The following is an 18,462-nucleotide window of genomic DNA, read 5'->3' as shown; positions in this document are numbered from 1 at the left end:
GAAGAGTTGCGGATCCGATTCAAAGGCGGAATCAGTGAAACGGACGCTCAAACTAATTATAATGCTTCTTTGATTGATTTAACAACGTTTACAACCTGAAAGCAATTTGGCAGCACTTCGTTACAATTTCCAGATCCGTTACCAAATGAATGAAACAGTGCCCTATATATAGTAATGGTAGTTTCGCTTATATGGACAAGTCCATATGAGCGAAACCTGTTACAAGTAGTTTCGCTTTTATGGGCATTGTCCATATGAGCGAAACCTCTTGTATAACCACTCATCTTCGACTCTCGAACCTCGTGCACTGATTATTCTAATCTATCCTATTCTATTACATGATGCAAGATGAAGTCAATAGACGTAATGCACTAACAGACTCCCCCTCGGATATTGACGAAGTCTACAGTGACTATTCTCTGTTATGACACCTCTTCAGTCTTGATCATTTTGCCTTCTCAATCGGATTGTAACAATGTAAACATCTTTCAATCTTTGTCTTTGATCAGCTTCTCTCTTTTGAATGTTATACCAGGATATCATCACTGGATTTATCATCAACAGCTTCATCATCAGCAGGCTCCCCCTTTCTTCAAGCTTCCATGCTTTTAGGGATCGACACCTCTCTTTCAGCTACAAGCTCATTCTCACTTTCAACTTGTCTTCAGACTCCCCCTTAGACTCTGCTCTCGGGATCGTAGTCTGGATTTTTCTGCAATCACTCATACACTCGATAAGTAACAATATTTTAAGCTTCCAAATATCGTAATCTGACAAATCAAACTTTTAAATAATCCCCCTATCATCAACCTACGAATTATTTTGCAATTTCACCAAACATGATTTTAAGCTGATTCTTTAACAGTATAAGCATCCAAATCCCCCACAGTTAATCATCCAAGTCCAAATTAATGACCTTGGAGATATCACAAACTGTTTTGAATTTTGATTTTTAATATCAAGTTTCAAATTAATGAACTTGTTTTATTTTCAGAAACACATTCAGCTTACTCAGATTTTAAAACTCAGTATGTCAGACATCGGTTGTCGAAAATAAAGCAGAAATCAAAATCTTGTTGTATTTTCTGAAAATATAAAGCAGTAAAGACATATGTACAAACATATTTACAAACAATATTTTGTTTGAGTATGCAACAGAGGATCATATCAGTTGTTGACAAGTTACAAGTACCGTTGAGCTTAATTTCAGTTTAAGAATTAAACAATTCACTTAGATTATCGATATACTGGTCCACTTAAATTTTCATACAAATTTCAACTGATTCAAGATACGATTTAGATGTTTTAGAAACTTAACTCATTCATGTGTCCCACCTCTTGAATATACTCCTGTATCCAGAATCCCAGATATTCAGTCTTATAGGTGAGTATACAACAAATGATATCTGTAAGGGGTTAAATGCGAGGGCCGTGAGAGCTCAGGTCGATACTTCCGTATACGCAGAGAGATGACGGCTTCGACTTTCTGGTGTGTCCCATTTAGAGGATCTTTTATTTACAACAGCACACGATTAGCATTTTGCAATGTTTCATCGTTTTTTATGCTGAGGGTGGTTGCTATATATTTCAAGCAATGCGAGAAAGTATTATTCGGGGACTAGGTTAGAACTTCCAGGTCGAATTTTAATATGAAACTTTCAAGGGTTTGTTATTATCCACTAATACACATCCTGTGAAAAATTTGGCCGATTTTAACCGTGGAAATTTGTTCAGATCGAAAAAGAAGGTGTAGAAGACAGAAAACAGATCCAATTGAGCTAAACTCTTCCTCCTGTGCTCTGATACCACTTGTAGGATCATTGTTGAACCCGAATGAGTTAATCAGAAGAGTTGTGAATCCGATTCAAAGGCGGAATCAATGAAACGGACGCTCAAACTAATTATAATGCTTCTTTGATTGATTTAACAATGTTTACAACCTGAAAGCAATTTGGCAGCACTACGTTACAATTTCCAGATCCGTTACCAAATGAATGAAACAGTGCCCTATATATAGTAATGGTAGTTTCGCTTATATGGACAAGTCCATATGAGCGAAACCTGTTACAAGTAGTTTCGCTTTTATGGACATTGTCCATATGAGCGAAACCTCTTGTATAACCACTCATCTTCGAGTCTCGAACCTCGTGCACTGATTATTCTAATCTATCCTATTCTATTACATGATGCAAGACGAAGTCAATAGACGTAATGCACTAACAGTCACATTGTCAATAGTCAAGATATTCATGTCGATCCCACGAAGATTGAAGCAGTTAAGAGTTGGGTTACGCCGAAGAACCCGTCTGAAGTCCGTTCTTTTCTCGGACTAGCGGGCTACTATCATCGATTTATCGAAGATTTCTCTAAAATCGTCGTGCCGCTTACCTCTCTCATGCATAAAGACAGATCCTTTGTTTGGGGAACTGAACAAGAGTCTGCCTTCCAAACCCTCAAGCGCATGCTTTGCAATGCTCCCGTCCTCGCTTTACCCGACGGAAACGATGACTTAATCGTCTATTGTGATGCCTCAAACCTTGGCCTTGGTTATGTTCTCATGCAACGAGACAAGGTTATCACTTACGCACCTCGTCAGCTCAAGATCCACGAGAAGAACTATACAACTCATGACCTCGAGCTAGGCGCAGTTGTTTTTGCGTTAAAGATTTGGTGACACTATCTTTATAGTACCAAGTGTACGATCTTCACCAATCATAGGAGCCTACAACATATCTTTGACCAGAAGGAACTTAATATGCGTCAACGCCGATGGGTAAGAACTTCTCAACGATTATGACTGTGAGATTCGTTAACACCCAGGCAAAGCAAATGTCGTCGCCGACGCTCTCAGCAGACGAAGCTACCTGCATAGCATTCCTAATATTCCCGCCCAGCATCATCTTGAAACCCTCATCCGCGAAGCCCAGCATCCGTGTTTTACCGAACGCACCATGAAGAAAGAAAGAATCCACCACGATGAAGCCCATCTTGTTAATAAGTCGAATGGGATATTCCACTATCTGGACCGAATTTAGATCCCTAAGCGGAATGATTTGCGACATATTTTGATGGACGAAGCCCACAAATCCCAGTATTCTATTCATCCCGGTGCCGTTAAAATGTACCAGGACCTTCGCTACAAGTACTGGTGGCCGGGCATGAAAAGGGATATCGCTCTATACGTTGGAAAGTGCCTGACTTGCTCGAAGGTTAAGGCCGAACACCAAAGACCCTCTAGCTTACTCGAACAACCCCCGATCCCTATATGGAAGTGGGAGAGCATAGCTATGGACTTCATAACCAAATTTTCGCGTACACCATCAGGTCACGACAGCATCTGGGTTGTCGTTGATCATTTGACCAAATCTGCTCACTTTCTGCCAATACGGGAAGACTACAAGGTAGAACGATTAGCCCGAATCTATACCGATGAGATCATTTGTAATCATATGACGCCTCGTGACATCATCTCTGACCGTGATGCTCGGTTTACCTCGCGTCTATGGGAAACGTTTTAAGCAGCTCTCGGTACTATGCTTAATCTAAGTACTGCATTTCACCCTCAAACCGACGGTCAGACTGAGAGAACGATTCGTACCCTTGAAGACATGCTTCGTTCGTGTGTCATAGATTTCGGTGGTAAATGGGACGCTTACCTGCCGTTAGTCGAATTCTCGGATAATAACAATTATCATTCCAGTATTCAAATGGCACTGTTTGAGGCTTTATACGGAAGACGATGTCGATCGCCTATTGTATGGCACGAGATCGGGCATTCGCAATTAACCGGTTCTGAGCTATTGCAAGAAACAACCGACAAAGTTCTCCAAATTCGAGACAATCTGCTGAAAGCTCGGAGTCGTCAGAAAAGTTACGCCGATAAACAACGCAAGCCCCTTGAATTTGACGTTGGCGACTACATTACTCCTAAAGGTATCACCTTGGAAGGGTGTGGTCAGATTCGGCAAGAAAGGGAAACTAGCGCCTCGATATGTTGGACCTTTTAAGATCCTGGATAGGATTGGAAAAGTCGCCTACAAACTCGAACTGCCGGAGGAACTGAGTAACGTCCACCCGACTTTCCATGTTTCGAACCTCCGAAAGTGCCTGGTTGAGCATGATTTAATCGTATCCCTTGATGATCTTCAAATAAACGAAACACTACACTTCGTGGAGAAGCCTGTCGAGATCATGGATCGCCAAACCAAGCAGCTCAGACGCTCGCGCATTCCTATTGTGAAAGTCCGATGGGAAGGCAAACAAGACGCAGAGTTCAATTGGGAACTCGAAAGCGACATGAAGGCGAAGTACCCGCAGTTGTTTGTTACGGCTTCAGCCTAATTTCGGGACGAAATTCCCTTAAGTGGGGGAGGCTGTAACACCCCGTGTTTCGAAAGTCAAAGTCAAAGTCAAGATTGAAGTCAAAGGAAAAAAAAAGATTTCTAATTGCGATCTGTCACTCCTTGCTCAATTCCTATTTTGACTTCTTTGGCTCGTAGTTAGTCTACTTTATGAGTTACGTTAGTTGTATTATGTGGAGTACCTATTAACAATCGAGGTTTACTTCGATATTTATCGCATATATAATCGCTTACCAATCATCGCAATCGCGCTCGCAACTCGAATTACGCGCTCTGGATATTGTTTTACGTGTATGTGTGCCTTATGTGTTATTTGTGCATGTTTATTTATATGTTGTGGTGATCAATCGAAACGCAATCGCAATCGAATAGCAAACGCTAAACACAAGCAAATTAGGATGATTGTATGTTAGATATAGTAGTTGGGATTAAAATTAATTTGAATGAAAAACTCTATCGCATCGCAACGCTCACAATCGCAATCAAAATGGCAAAACTCGTCGCACCAAACACTCGAATCAAGTGGCTAATCGATCAGGAAACCAGCCGATCGACCAGCTGCTCAATCGTGCTGCCACTCAATCGACCAGCCATTCGATCAGGCTGCCACCCGATCGACCAACCCTTTCTACTTTGGGAAACCCTATAAATACCTCACTTGTTACCACTTTTGGAGTGGTGACATCCCTCTGCTCGTACCAGCCGCACTCAAGCTTCTTTCCTCCGATTTCTCTTAAATCTTGTAAGTTTTCAACCTAAATCTTGTACTTTCTTGATCTACACGCACTCCTACACATTTCTATCTTTTGAATCTTAACTTTTAACCGTGAAATCACTAGATGATGTCATCATGATGTTCTTGAGAACTTCATGTTTTGGCTTCAATCCACCAAGAACAACTTAGATCTGAACGATTTCCATATGAATAAACAAAGATCCTTCATAGATCTAAACATATTCGCGGTGAAAGGGATTGAGAGATGGTTTTTCCAACTTTCTTTCAACTCTTTTACACTCAGTGCACTCAAAACCGATAAGAATCGGAGCTTGTTCTAACCTTCTACACTTTCTTGTTGATGTGTTGGTTCAAGATCTGGATTCTATCCACGAGACCACCAATTTCAGGTTAACCAAGAACAACTGTCTTGAACCGGTTAACTGGTTGAACTTGGGTGATTCCTGTTCAATCGGGTCACTAGTGTCAAGATAGGGTTCTGTTGGTTGACACGTTGTCACACCGTCTCAATAAAACGACAAACCATCAAAACAACCAAGTGTACGACGATCGGAACGACCAGGACGGAATGTCGTCCGATCGGACTACCATCCGATCGAACTGTCACCCGATCGGGTTGTCACCCGACCGACTAGTACCTTGGCCCCACAATCAACTTTCATTTTCAAACTTGAAGGATAAACATTGAACGAAGTGTTGGCCGAACGGATCACCACCCAATCGGACTACCACTCGACCATGTGACGTTCAGACTTCAATACTTAAAAAATTTTCAACATGTTCAAGACCAGCAGAGTGCCACCCGATCGGACTACAATCCGATCGAGTAACAACTGCTGTGAACTTGTTCTCACTAAAGTAAACAACCAATCGGGTTGTCGTCCGATCGAACGTTCGTCCGATCGACCGACTTGAAAGGTAGAGATACTTCTGTGTTTTCAAAATGCTACAACAAAAACTTCAAAAGACAAGCCATCATACACAAACACATCCTTCTCAAAGGAAGAAACAATCCACTCCAAAGCTCAACCGATCGGATGACCATCCGAGCGGACTGTCACCCGTACGACCGACTATTTGATAGGGCCACCATCCGATCGAACTGCTGTCCGACCCACTTACACCCTTTATCGTTTTACGCGTCGCTTATCGTTATGCTATTGTTCTGATCAGGCTAACCTTACTCTCTAAGCGCTCCCTTCAATCCAACAATCGCTGTGAGTATACTCGATCCCTTTTTGCTTTACGCACTTTTGGGTGTTACATACGTTACTTATTCTAAATCACATCGAACACACTACACAATACTTTAAATGCTAACCGTTATCGCATGTTATACGTGACTTAATGAATGCTTGTTTGTTATGTTTACACATGGAATGATGTCTACCTGCCTTAGCAACGGTAGTACTATTTGTTTGGACTCAGCACCTGTTCGCTCAGGGGTTGTTAAGGACAATTTGTTACATGGCTCACAGTGGTGAGTGTGTATTATGAACTACCTTGGGCAGTCAACCCGCAGTCATTGGTATCGATAGGTTCATGTCCATAACTAACATGCCTCATTTTACACTGTGTACGTGCTGGTTATGCGTAACGATTTCGAACTCTATTATATCTATTAAACTAGTATGCTCACCTTTACACTATGTGTATTGACTTTTACTTTAACGTATGTGACAGGTGCTTAGGACGCTTATATGCTTTGCTTGCTGTGAAATCGAGGCTAGGAAAGGTCTAGAAACCAATAAACAATTCTCTGTATTTTTAATCTGAGTTGTCGGAACAGAACAATTTGACTAGATCTTGTCTGTAATAATTATATTATCTGTTATGACATGGTATGGGACATGTTGCTTAAATAATTGGTAAATTATAGTTGTTATGGAAACTTCTGGGCAATCTGTTTCGCTCAGTGCCACACCCCGATGATTCCGCCATCGGTTGGGGTGTGACACTGCTGGTGGTAGTTGCTGGTTTGTTTAGAGAGAGAGAGAGTGTGTGTGTTCAAAGTGTGCCTGAGAGAGAGAAAAAGAGAGTGTGAGGGAGAAAAAGGGTATTTATATTTGATGTTATTTCCTTTTAATTTATATTTTAAATAATCAAGTAAAAAGACTAAATTGTCCTTAAGTGAATAGACTTAACTGAAAATTTTCACCTGGTTAGTGCTAAAGGATGAAAGGTGTACTGAGTTTTCCAAATAAAGGACGTGACCGTAATTATTGAAGTTAAAGGTCATCCATTGCAACCCGCTACAAACATAAAGGACGAAAAGTGTAATTTACCCTTTGCATAAACAACCCCTAAGCTATAAAATGACAATAATACCCTTATACTTAACTAGAAAAAGTAACATAGTTAGTGGTAGGGCCAAAACAGTTATAAAATGCAATCTCAGGGTCTGATATGTTAAAAGATTCCTTTTTGAACTGAAAGGGTTAAACTGGTTAAACCACAGGGGCCAAATAGTAATTTACTCAAAAGAGTAGGATGGTTGGATATCAAAGAAGTTGCAATTTTTCTTCACCAAGAAATCAATCAATTATTATTTTCATTGTTTAAATTCACCATTTACTTGTTTATTTGAAACCACCAAACCACGCTTTTCAAAATAGAGGTAACTTTGTAGATTAGTAACCAAGTTTTTAAAGTGTTCCAATTAGGTCATTCAAGTTTCAATTGTGTTCCAATTAGGTCACTCAACATTCATTTTTCATTAAAATTAAGGGTTTTTTCATCTATTTCATAGATAACCGTGGTGATGTGGATTTTTGTTTCTTTTTTCTCTTTGATTTGATGCTAACGTCGAGTAATGACGTGGATTGTAACTTGTTTTTTTTATTTTTAAATGTAATTAAAGTGTTTATTTTTAAATGTAATTAAAGTGTTTATTTTTAATAAATTTAATTTCATATATTAAAATAATCCCACCACGGTATCTTATGCTCTATTTTTTTCTTGACACATGGAAAAAAGAACATGACTCGATTTGAATGTTAAGTTATCTAATTGAGACAAAAATGATATGAGTGACCTAATTAGAACAGTTTTAAAACTTGGTTACTATTCTGTGACATTTCCACAAAATAAAAAAAACAAGTTACAACCCACGTCATCACTCGACGTTAGCATCAAATAAAAGAGAAAAAAGAAACAAAAATCCACATCACCACGGTTACCTATGAAATAGATGAAAAAACTCTTAATTTTAATAAAAAATAAATGTTGAGTAACCTGATTGGAATACATTTGAAACTTGAGTGACCTAATTGAAACACTTTAAAAACTTGGTTACTATTCTACAAAGTTATTCTTATATTATGTTATCCAATCTAATTTATCTAAAAATTTTGACGTCGAGTTAGTTGTCATCCAAGTATAAAAAAAACATGGAAATATTCTTATATCCACCTCTACTCACAGACCCCTCTCTTATCCACGTCTGCATTTATTTAAAGAAAAACCACAAACGACAACCAAACCCACTAATCTGATTCTCCTCCACAGACCATCCACACCCACGGACTTCACTCTCTCCTCCAATCTCACTGGTAACACCAAAGGTTATGTGAAAAATGACAAAAAAGTGAAATGTAAGGGTTATATAAGGGATAACTTTGTAGAATAGTAATATAACAATTAACATGTGTGTAATGGGAGTTTACATAGTAGATATGGGGTTTTATATATGTATGTATATATGTGGGTGTGAGAGAGGCAAATGTGTTCTAACAACTTTCACCCGTTATAGCGAGTGCCCAGATTCAAGTGATATGGCGCCCCAAGGGGCGGTGTTGAGTGGCACCATGGGGCACGATGGTCTTCTTCAACTACACACGGTCTAATATCCGTAGCTATGAAAATTAATATGCCCATTACAGACGGTCTAACTCGTGCCATTTTTCGCACGCTTTTTACTAAGGTTTTATCCGGAAGCAAGACCCTTCTATCTGGACCGCACCTCAATGCAAGATAAGTTACGTTCACCATCTTCGTCACTGCACCGTACGCTCTTCATTCTGATTGGCCCGTGGAGTGCACGCGCTACGTATACCGCCTATCTTCTTTTACTTCCACTCCAGTTTGTACACCACGCATAAAAAGGTGTACAGATTTCTGCACTAAAAAATATCCGCTCTGTATCATAAATAATAATAAGTTTCCCTCCATTTATTCCCTTCTTCTCCTCGTCTCGAATTCAATCCTTTACTTGTCTGATCAGTTTGTTCATTTCTTCATAAATACTCTCTCGATATCAGATCCGGTGAGTGCTCAACGAACTCGAAAGCATTAAATCTGTTGAGTTTTTCAGATTGTATTCACTTTTTGAAGTAGATTTTGTGCAATTAGCAGAGGTGATTAACTGATTATACAGGTTTATGCCTCGATATTAATCGAAGAAAAACCTAATTGCGTTAGTTTATTAGAATTACGTTCGATTGATTCATTGAATATAGTTTTTGTAGCAGATGTTGTGCAATATTTGAGGTGGTTAACTGCATATACAGTTTTATCAGCTTCGATAATAATCGTAGAAACATCTAATTGCGTTAGTTTGTTAGATTTACGTTCGATTGATTCATTGAATACAGTTTTTGAAGGAGATTTCGTGCAGTAATTAGAGGTAATTAACTGATTATACAGTTTTATCTGCTTCGATTATAATTGAGGAGAAACGTAACTGCGTTAATTTGTTAGATTTACGTTCGATTGATTTTATACGGTTAATCTGTTGAGTTTGTAAGATCGAATAAAGTTTTCGAAGCAGATTTTGTGCAATTGCTAGAGGTGATAAACTGATTATGCAGTTTTGCGTTAGTTTGTAGATATACGTTCAATTGATTCATTAACTCTGTTGAGATTTTAAGATCGGATACAGTTTTTGAAGCAGATTTTGTGTAATTATTGAAGGTGTTTCACTGATTATACAGATTTATCTGCTTCGATAATAATTGTAGAAAAACCTAATTGCATTAGTTTGTTAGATTTACGTTTGATTGTTATACGGTCCGTTGAAGTATAAACAATTACTAGAGGTGATTAAGTGATTATATAGTTTTATCAACTTAATTGCGTTACTTCGTTAGATTTATGTTCAATTGATGTAAATCTGTTGAGTTTTTTAGACCGAATGCAGTTTTTGAAGCAGAATTTGTGCAATTAGAGGTAATTAACTGATTATACAGTTTGATTTGCTTTGCTAATAATCGAGGAAAAAGTTATATGAGTTAGTTTGCTAGATTTATTGATTTATTAAATCTGTTGAGTTTTTAAGATGAATGCAGTTTTTGTGCAATTACTAGAGGTGATTAACTGAATATATAGTTTTATTTGCTTCCATAATAGTCCAGGAGAAACCTAATTGCTTTAGTTTGTTCGATATACTTTGGATTGATTTTATACAGTTTGTTGAAGTATGAACAATTACTGAGTATTTGATATGTTTAGGCTCTTTTGCAGGTTGAAATCAGTCTATTGAAACATAAATGGAGGCAGCAGCACCTGTTGTAGACTGTGAGTATTTGAAGGAGATAGAAAGGACTCGTCGTGATCTTCGTGCTCTCATCTCCAACAAAAAATGTGCTCCTATCATGCTTCGCTTGGCGTACGTGCTTCATATAGTTTCGTAAATCAAACAATTTCATTATTAAATAATATAGCTAAAACAAGACTGTTTTGATATGTAACTGATCCTCAATGTATTGACTGTATTAAGAAATACAGCGCACAGCTCTCCACTATATATAGGAGACTAGAACTAAACAATAACAGAATGTACAAGCTAATAATGCATGGATAACAGAAAAGTACAAGATAGAAAAACTAGGAGCTAACTAAATAACTGAATGTATATGAGACTCTAATAATAACTATGTCTGATTTTTTTTTTGTCATAATCTGTTGATTGATCGACATTAGTTGAATTGTTACTCTATTATTGCTTCTATGAAATGATCATATATTGATTAACATTGCTTTCAAATTCTGTTTTTTGAAATTATCGAAATTAGTTAGCTCTTTTATTGCTTAATCTCTGAATTGATAATATAATGTTGATTATATATGTTTTTGCATATCCTACTAACTTTGTACATCAAACTAACTTCGAATTCTGTTATTTGAAATTATCGAAACTAGTTTGCTCTTTTAATGCTTAATCTCTGAATTGCTGATGAATTATTGATTATATATGTTTTGCATATAATCATATCGACTTTGTACATCAAACTTCAGGAACTGATAGAATTAGGTATGGTGTATTCAATTTCAGCAAATCTGATTGTAATAATTTTCTCCTATAAGTTTTTGAACGTGCTTACAATGTTAATATGGTCTGGTTAGATAATCTGGCACTGAGTTTAGCTGTTAATGATTTAAATATGTGTGCTCTAATTCTTTGATATGAACCAATCGGATTTGGGATAAATAATCCGTTGAGTGGATTAACCTCAAAAGAAAATAGTAGGAAACAAGACTTGAGATAACTCTCTAATATTTTTCATTCATACCCATAACATCAAATGGCTTACACTATAAATACTTAAAAGATAAATAACTACCCACTAACCCATTATCTACTACTAAACTAACAAATAAAAGAAATACATGTAGATATAGTTAAACTAAAATAATGTAAATGCATGATGGACTTCGTGGGTTTCATGGCACACATCATTCCACCCCACTCGAATTCGACTTGTCCACAAGGCGAAAATCCGGTTACAACTTGGTGGAAACCACGGCGGACGCCACTCGGTCCGTCCCAAAGCGTTTGGAGAAGTCATAGTGAAACACCACTGTGTGGTCTCAACGTAGCGCCACGGTGGTTGCCAATCACGTCTCCTCATGCCACCGGGGACCTTCGACATAGTTGCAAGTTCCTTTTTTGTGTGAACATTATTTGCCGAAGTTCTTTCTTCCAAAGCTTTGTTAGGCAGAATAGATCTTGAGGAGTTCTGTGTAGTCATTGCCGGAATCGTAGTCTTCATTATAATCTTGGTTGTAACGGCAATTGTTGTTGATGGTGTGGTGAGGATTTGTGGTGGTGTTGCTAATGGTGTGGCAGGTTTTGGTGGCGGTGTGGTAACAGTTGATGGAAGGTGGGTTGATGACTGCGGTTGGTGGTGGTGAGGCGGCAATGGCCGGTGGTGTTGTGGAGAGGTAATTGGTGATAGTGAGGTAGGGGTGTGGCTGGCTTCGAACACGGTTCGAATCGATCGGAACTCGTTGAGAAGGGTTTGCAACTGAGACTCGAGCTTTGCAAGGGATTCGTTCATCCATTGGTAGAACTCGGTTTCGGATAGAGTGTGAGCAACCATGGTCGGGGGATCACGACGGCTCTGATACCAATTGATATGAACCAATCGGATTTGGGATAAATAATCCGTTGAGTGGATTAACCTCAAAAGAAAATAGTAGGAAACAAGACTTGAGATAACTCTCTAATATTTTTCATTCATACCCATAACATCAAATGGCTTACACTATAAATACTTAAAAGATAAATAACTACCCACTAACCCATTATCTACTACTAAACTAACAAATAAAAGAAATACACGTAGATATAGTTAAACTAAAATAATGTAAATGCATGATGGACTTCGTGGGTTTCATGGCACACATCATTCTTTTGATGTTCATATCCATAAACTGAAATTTGTTGCCTCAGATGGCATGATGCTGGCACTTATGATGCTAAAACAAAGACAGGAGGCCCTAATGGATCGATCAGGAATGAGGAAGAGTACAGTCATGGAGCAAACAACGGCTTGAAAATTGCAATTGATCTATGTGGTGAGTTGTCATTGCCTCATTGTTGTAAATATGAATGTTCTTTTGTCCCTCGTTGAAAAGGGAACTATTGTGACCACCATTTGAGTGGCAATCTGCCATTAGTCCTACCAGTTCAACTACTCTCCTTGCCTGTTTAACACACCAACTCAATATATTCTTAAAGTGTTCCTTATTAAGTTTGTGTTCATCTTGATGCAGAAGAAGTGAAGTCCAAACATCCCAGAGTCACATATGCTGATCTCTATCAGGTGATTGTTTGAATACCAACTACAACTGGTTTGTAATCATGACTGCGTATCTGTATAATGGTTAAACTTCCACTGAAATTATGTTCAGCTTGCTGGAGTTGTTGCTGTTGAGGTGACGGGAGGCCCAACTATTAAGTTTGTACCCGGAAGGAAGGTATATAAAGTAGCATCTCAGTAAGAAAATTCTTACGAGTTTGTACTTATTTTTCCAAATTTTCTTCACCAGGATTCAAACGTGTCGCCTAATGAAGGACGTCTTCCTGATGCCAAGCAAGGTCACTTGGTCCCATGATTTATTTCAATTGATTTCAGTCGTACGGATGAACAGATTTCTGAATTTTACTTTTGTGCAGGCCCATCCCATCTCCGTGATGTCTTCTATCGGATGGGCTTATCTGATAAGGATATAGTCGCACTTTCTGGTGGCCATACTTTGGTGAGTTTAAATGTTTAATCACGTAAAGTTAAGAGTTAAGACAGTTGTTTTAATAAATATAATAACATAACTTGTTGTTTGATCTTTGACTGCAGGGGAAGGCACATCCTGAGAGATCAGGATTTGATGAAAAACCTTGGACCAATGATCCTTTGAAGTTTGACAATTCATACTTTTTGTAAGATGTTTGTTCTTTGGTTAGCACATATTGTCCTTTAAAGTTGAATGTTGTGTTCTTATGAATGATGGATGAATCAGGGAGCTTTTGAAGGGAGATACTGATGGACTACTGCAGCTTCCTACTGACAAAGCGTTAGTAGAGGACCCAAAGTTTCGTTACTATGTTGAACTTTATGCAAAGGTATGAAGAAGCATTCATTCTTATAAGTCGACATGAATGACCATTTTGACTAAACATTTGACCATATAGCCACTTGACAAAATTTTATAAAAATATAACCATTTAACTGTTACAAGTATAACACAATCAAAAGACGCCACATGACACGGATGTCACCATTGGCGCAGATTTGAGGTTAAAATTCGCCATTGGTTCTGCCACGTGTCATCTCACCATGGCCTGAATTTAGTGTGTGACCACACCATTTCATACAAGTGGGGTCGGTTTGGGGGTATACGTTTATGAAGAGATATTTTTAAAAGCAGGAAAAATGGCTATTTATGTTGTAAAAATGGATGTGATTTTCATATATTCAATAACTAATTGTTGTAAACAATTGAGCGCAGGATGAAGAGGCATTCTTCAATGACTATGCTGAATCACACAAGAAGCTTTCAGAGCTGGGTTTCACCCCACCATCTTTTCTAAAATCAAATACTCCAGCAGCCTTGTTGGCACACAGTGCTATAGGAGTTGCTGTTGCTGCTACTGTGGTCATCCTCAGCTACTTCTATGAAGCCACCATAAGGAAATAAGTCTATGATTCGTTTTAGTCGATTATCGAACATACACAAACGCGAACACGAACACAAACACAAACACTCATGGTTGATTTGCATTCATAAATAAATTGACACATTGCCATTGCTTATTGCCATACAATCCATATCCCCCGGAGAACAAGTGTATCTCCAACCTAAAGTTTAAATGAACTAAGTAAGAGTTAGTCAGTTATAGGGGTGAGCAAGGTCCATGTTCGGCTCGAGAAAATGACACGGAGCAACCCGACTGACTCAGTTATATAATGTTATTGTTAAGTGTTGAGTTTCCTCAAGCTCTTGAAGGACTTATTATTGATGGGGTGATGTCTTGAAAAACCTTGAGCCTCTTTTCTATCTTTCTCTCCACCAGCTTCATATTCTCCGGTTTTGTGCTCGAACCCAAAACCGCAGCAATAATAGCTTTTTCAAAGTCCTTACTGTCGGGCAAAAATCCTGTCCGACCATCGGGTGAACCCGGCCTCCTTGATCTTTTAGACACCGAATTATCCACCCCATGTGTGACAATGGTATTCCAATTATTTTCATTCTCATTGGCATAACCATCTCGGGTTTTGCTCGGGTTTGAACAATGTTCTTTACCACAAGGTTGTGGTTGCCAAAGGGTTGAGGAACTCATGAATGCATCATCAAACTGTATCTTATCTCCTCCACTTTTCATCTCTGATTCGAGATCTCGAAGCATCTGTTGTGCTCTATCGTAAGCCTTGAGATGCGAGTCAACGCCTCTTGGCCCATCCACCGCTGCTGGCTTCACTAGTCTAAGTGTCTCCTTAGCCTCACCAACCCTCCCTTGCTTCATCAAACATATGCCCAAATTGCACATCTTGTTGTTATCTGGTGCTATCATTAGTGCCCTTCTGTATGCATCTTCAGCTTCTGTATACTTGTTTTGTTGCATAAGCCCCCATCCCAAATTCCCCTACAAAATGTCAAAATTCAAACCTTTCAATTTCCCAATTCGATTTATATAAAGTCAACTATGGTGGTTTGGTTTGGTTCGGCTCGGTTCGGTTAACCATTTTGTATATTTAGCCATTCACCAAATAACGAAATAGTGAAACATTGGCTTATGGTTCATTATTAGGTAAAAGCAAACCAAACCGAACCCAACTGCACACTCGTAGTTCTTACCAGTAGGCGAGTTGCCTCCTGCTCCACCGAAACTTGAAATTTCTTCCCTTGGGATCTTGCGGTTTTCGTTCGTTTCCCATTGAAAGCCATCCCTTGTTGGATCAAGAACAACTTGTGTCTCAACAATCCAATCTGATCATCCAATCGCCCACATCTCTATAAATGTACATCAAATTAGATCAACATTTTCATGACACATTTTTTTAATAAAAAAATAAAAAAAGCTAACCCTATAGAGATCCAAAAGGATGTTATCTAGCGACTCTTGAGCTTGATCCGAACACCTTCTTCGCAGCGACTTAATCGCTTCAATGGCTTCTTCTGCGCGATTCTGTTGTTTCATAACAATGGCCATATCTTTCAGCGCACTATCAACTCGATCTCCTGCGTTAATCGCTGCCCAAAATAACGATATTGCCCTCTCCGGATCCTTCTCTACCAACTACATAAACAATCAAAATTCAATACCAATTCAACAAAATCATCAAAAATCAACTAAAATATTAAACCCACAATTAAAAAAACAAAATTCTGTTCTTATAATCTTACCTGAACATGTTTGGCTCGGACATAAGGAGAGTCACCAACAGCAGGGACCTTGTGAGCCAGATGGTAAGACTCAGACCGGTTCATGTTGAAATTGAGTGACTCGGGCCGAATAGTATTCAAATTAAACGAGTCGGACTGAGTTCTCAATACCTCACCACCGAGGGGCTTGGTCGGAGATGACGGAGCTGATTTAGTGGGTCTAAACCCTGAAGGAGCATTGCACTTATCTTGCATCATTTTCAAGGTTTTCGGGTTGAAAACCACGGGCCAACAGCGGCAGCGGAGGAAGAGAGAGAGAGGGGCGGAGGAGGGTTAGAGAGAGAATGAGAGATGGAAGAGGAAGAGGGGAGAGACGTTGGAATTTAGAGAGTTTTTATTGCTGAGATTTAATTTGAAATTTTGACCGTTGGGGGTTTATTCACTAGCCGTTGTGTTTTTGATCGGGAAAATAGTAACTTGACGTATTTGATCCCTGAGTTTTTGGCTCACCTCATGTTTAACCCTTTTTGTATTGGACCACACCATGTTTAATTTGTCTTTAAAGTTTTAACTTTTATGGGGCTTTGTATCATAGCATGTCATGTTGATCGGGTCTGTTTCGGATCCTTTGAATTTGAAAAACGAATCGAATAAGTTTTTTTCAAATTTGGATCTATTTGAATAAATCGGACTAATAAAAATTCACTTTTTCTTTTCTAAATCTATTTGAATAAAGTGGACTAATAAAAATTCACTTTTTCTATTCTAAATAAGAGCATCATATAGTAAAATAAAAAAATTTGAATTTGGGTTATTACCGATTCAGTTCGAGTTTCATAAATTCGATTTGATTTGAAACTCGAACTGAATTTGGGTTTTCTATTCTAAAAAAGTCGTTAATAGTAATTCTTCGTCGCTAAAGGTTTCAAACTTTGTATTCAGTAGAATTGGTTTTTCTATTAAAAAGGGGGTGGCGGCGCAACTTGTTGCCCGACTACCTGCCATTGCTTTGTAATTGTCTTTTTTTCGTGTGGAATGATATTGTTGTGATTAGTTAAAAAAGATTGAAAAAAAAATTGAAATTCGTTTTGGATAAGGATCCGATTCAAATATTCGAAATCTGAATTCAAACTTGTTATATTCGGATTCGGTTATGTTTGATTCTCAGGGTTTTCAAGTTCGATGTGAATAAGGAACCTGAGCATAACCTAAAAACTACCATTCAATTGATGAATTTGTTAGAGCATTCACATCCAACCTCTCATTTTTTACCCTATATTACACCAAATATCACTATCATTTCTCTCTCATTTTTAATTAAATAATACTTTTTAATATTTTTATTATTATATTTTTTTTTCCACTCACAACCACTTTCAGAATATATTAAAAAATTACAAAGGGTGAAGAAACAGTGATCTAATTAAGGGGTTAATTAGATTGGTTTATGTTCCTTTCATGATGGTTAATCTTCTTAAGGATATTTGAGCTCCGACTTGGTAATCAATCCTGCAAAACAGAACACCGTTACTCGTTAAGAGGGGAATGTGGGGGTTTCCCTCTTAACCAGGCTCCGGCGTGAGAATAAGCGACCGCTTTGAGAGTAATTTAAGTGTAAAGAGTGAGAGTAAAAGGAATAGAATATTTAACCTGTGGAATGAGGTCTCTATTTATAGCCGGAGAGGTGTAAGAGGTTATGGGCTGATGGGCCTTGGGCCATAAACGGACAACATAACGGATATGCTCTTTGCCTTGCTGGCATCGACCGCTTAGTGGCTTCTAGACGTTCGTTGGTGCTGGCGCACCTTGACTGGAGCCACGTGTCATTGTTGTCGGCCTTGTTGTCCTTCTGTCATCAGCAGACAAGTGGAGATCGTGGGACAGTTGTCTCCGTCGCTTGATTGGTGCCATGTAGGCGTCCTTGTGTACTTTTCTTCAGGCGATCGTGGCGCACGATTGACCAGAGCATGCTGGACGCTCATTGGCTCCTTTTACTGCCACTTGTACCCTGTGTACCACTGTAGGTAGCTGTGTGCTTCCCTACTGAGTGGTTCTTGTTGGACAGCAACTAACCCGCGCGGGGTTAGTGTGCTCATTTATACCATTATTTATGTTAAGTGTTGATATCTGAGCTTCTTGTATGCCTTGCCTCGCGCGAGACAGATCGTATCGTGATGTATGATGCGCGAGGATATTGGTAACAAGTTTGTTACAATAAGGAGTATGGTCCCGCGCGTAACCTGGGCAGAGGTTTGCGCGGCT

General features: G+C 38.7%; 2 protein-coding genes across 6 annotated transcripts; one reads left to right on the top strand and one right to left on the bottom strand.

The window, feature by feature from the left end:
* The first annotated feature begins 9,225 nt into the window (after nt 1–9,225).
* Nucleotides 9,226–14,636, top strand: LOC110911973 (L-ascorbate peroxidase 3). 5 transcript variants are annotated; one of them, XM_022156634.2, is made up of 10 exons: nt 9,226–9,361; nt 10,546–10,702; nt 12,770–12,894; nt 13,093–13,142; nt 13,231–13,296; nt 13,369–13,417; nt 13,496–13,578; nt 13,674–13,756; nt 13,837–13,939; nt 14,326–14,636. In XM_022156634.2, the coding sequence occupies exons 2-10, from the start codon at nt 10,584–10,586 to the stop codon at nt 14,512–14,514; spliced, it is 867 nt and encodes a 288-aa protein (XP_022012326.1). In that variant the 5' UTR covers nt 9,226–9,361; nt 10,546–10,583; the 3' UTR covers nt 14,515–14,636. The 5 variants fall into 5 exon arrangements, with proteins under 5 accessions (XP_022012326.1, XP_022012325.1, XP_022012327.1 ...); XM_022156633.2 differs by having other exon boundaries at nt 9,243–9,361; nt 10,558–10,702; XM_022156635.2 differs by having other exon boundaries at nt 9,355–9,452; nt 10,558–10,702.
* LOC110911972 (protein POLLENLESS 3-LIKE 2) lies at nt 14,571–16,575 on the bottom strand. Its single transcript, XM_022156632.2, has 4 exons — nt 16,222–16,575; nt 15,902–16,114; nt 15,673–15,828; nt 14,571–15,460 (listed from the first exon to the last, which is right to left on the bottom strand). The coding sequence occupies exons 1-4, from the start codon at nt 16,456–16,458 to the stop codon at nt 14,810–14,812; spliced, it is 1,257 nt and encodes a 418-aa protein (XP_022012324.1). The 5' UTR covers nt 16,459–16,575; the 3' UTR covers nt 14,571–14,809.
* Nucleotides 16,576–18,462: the final 1,887 nt, after the last annotated feature.

This window comes from Helianthus annuus, chromosome 15 (genome assembly GCF_002127325.2).
Source record: "Helianthus annuus cultivar XRQ/B chromosome 15, HanXRQr2.0-SUNRISE, whole genome shotgun sequence".
In the NCBI taxonomy this organism is placed as follows: Eukaryota; Viridiplantae; Streptophyta; class Magnoliopsida; order Asterales; family Asteraceae; genus Helianthus; species Helianthus annuus.
Note: the sequence above shows the minus strand (reverse complement) of the source record. Positions and strands in the feature narration are given on the sequence as shown.

Excerpts from the sequence above, each read along its gene's own strand:
- LOC110911973 (XM_022156634.2), top strand. The coding sequence starts at position 10,584 with ATGGAGGCAGCAGCACCTGTTGTAGACTGTGAGTATTTGAAGGAGATA. Across the intron at positions 13,143-13,230 it reads CATATGCTGATCTCTATCAG|CTTGCTGGAGTTGTTGCTGT; the intron begins GTGATTGTTTGA and ends AATTATGTTCAG. Across the intron at positions 13,579-13,673 it reads TTTCTGGTGGCCATACTTTG|GGGAAGGCACATCCTGAGAG; the intron begins GTGAGTTTAAAT and ends CTTTGACTGCAG.
- LOC110911972 (XM_022156632.2), bottom strand. The coding sequence starts at position 16,458 with ATGATGCAAGATAAGTGCAATGCTCCTTCAGGGTTTAGACCCACTAAA. Across the intron at positions 16,115-16,221 it reads TCCGAGCCAAACATGTTCAG|TTGGTAGAGAAGGATCCGGA; the intron begins GTAAGATTATAA and ends TTGTTTATGTAG. Across the intron at positions 15,461-15,672 it reads AGGAGGCAACTCGCCTACTG|GGGAATTTGGGATGGGGGCT; the intron begins GTAAGAACTACG and ends GACATTTTGTAG.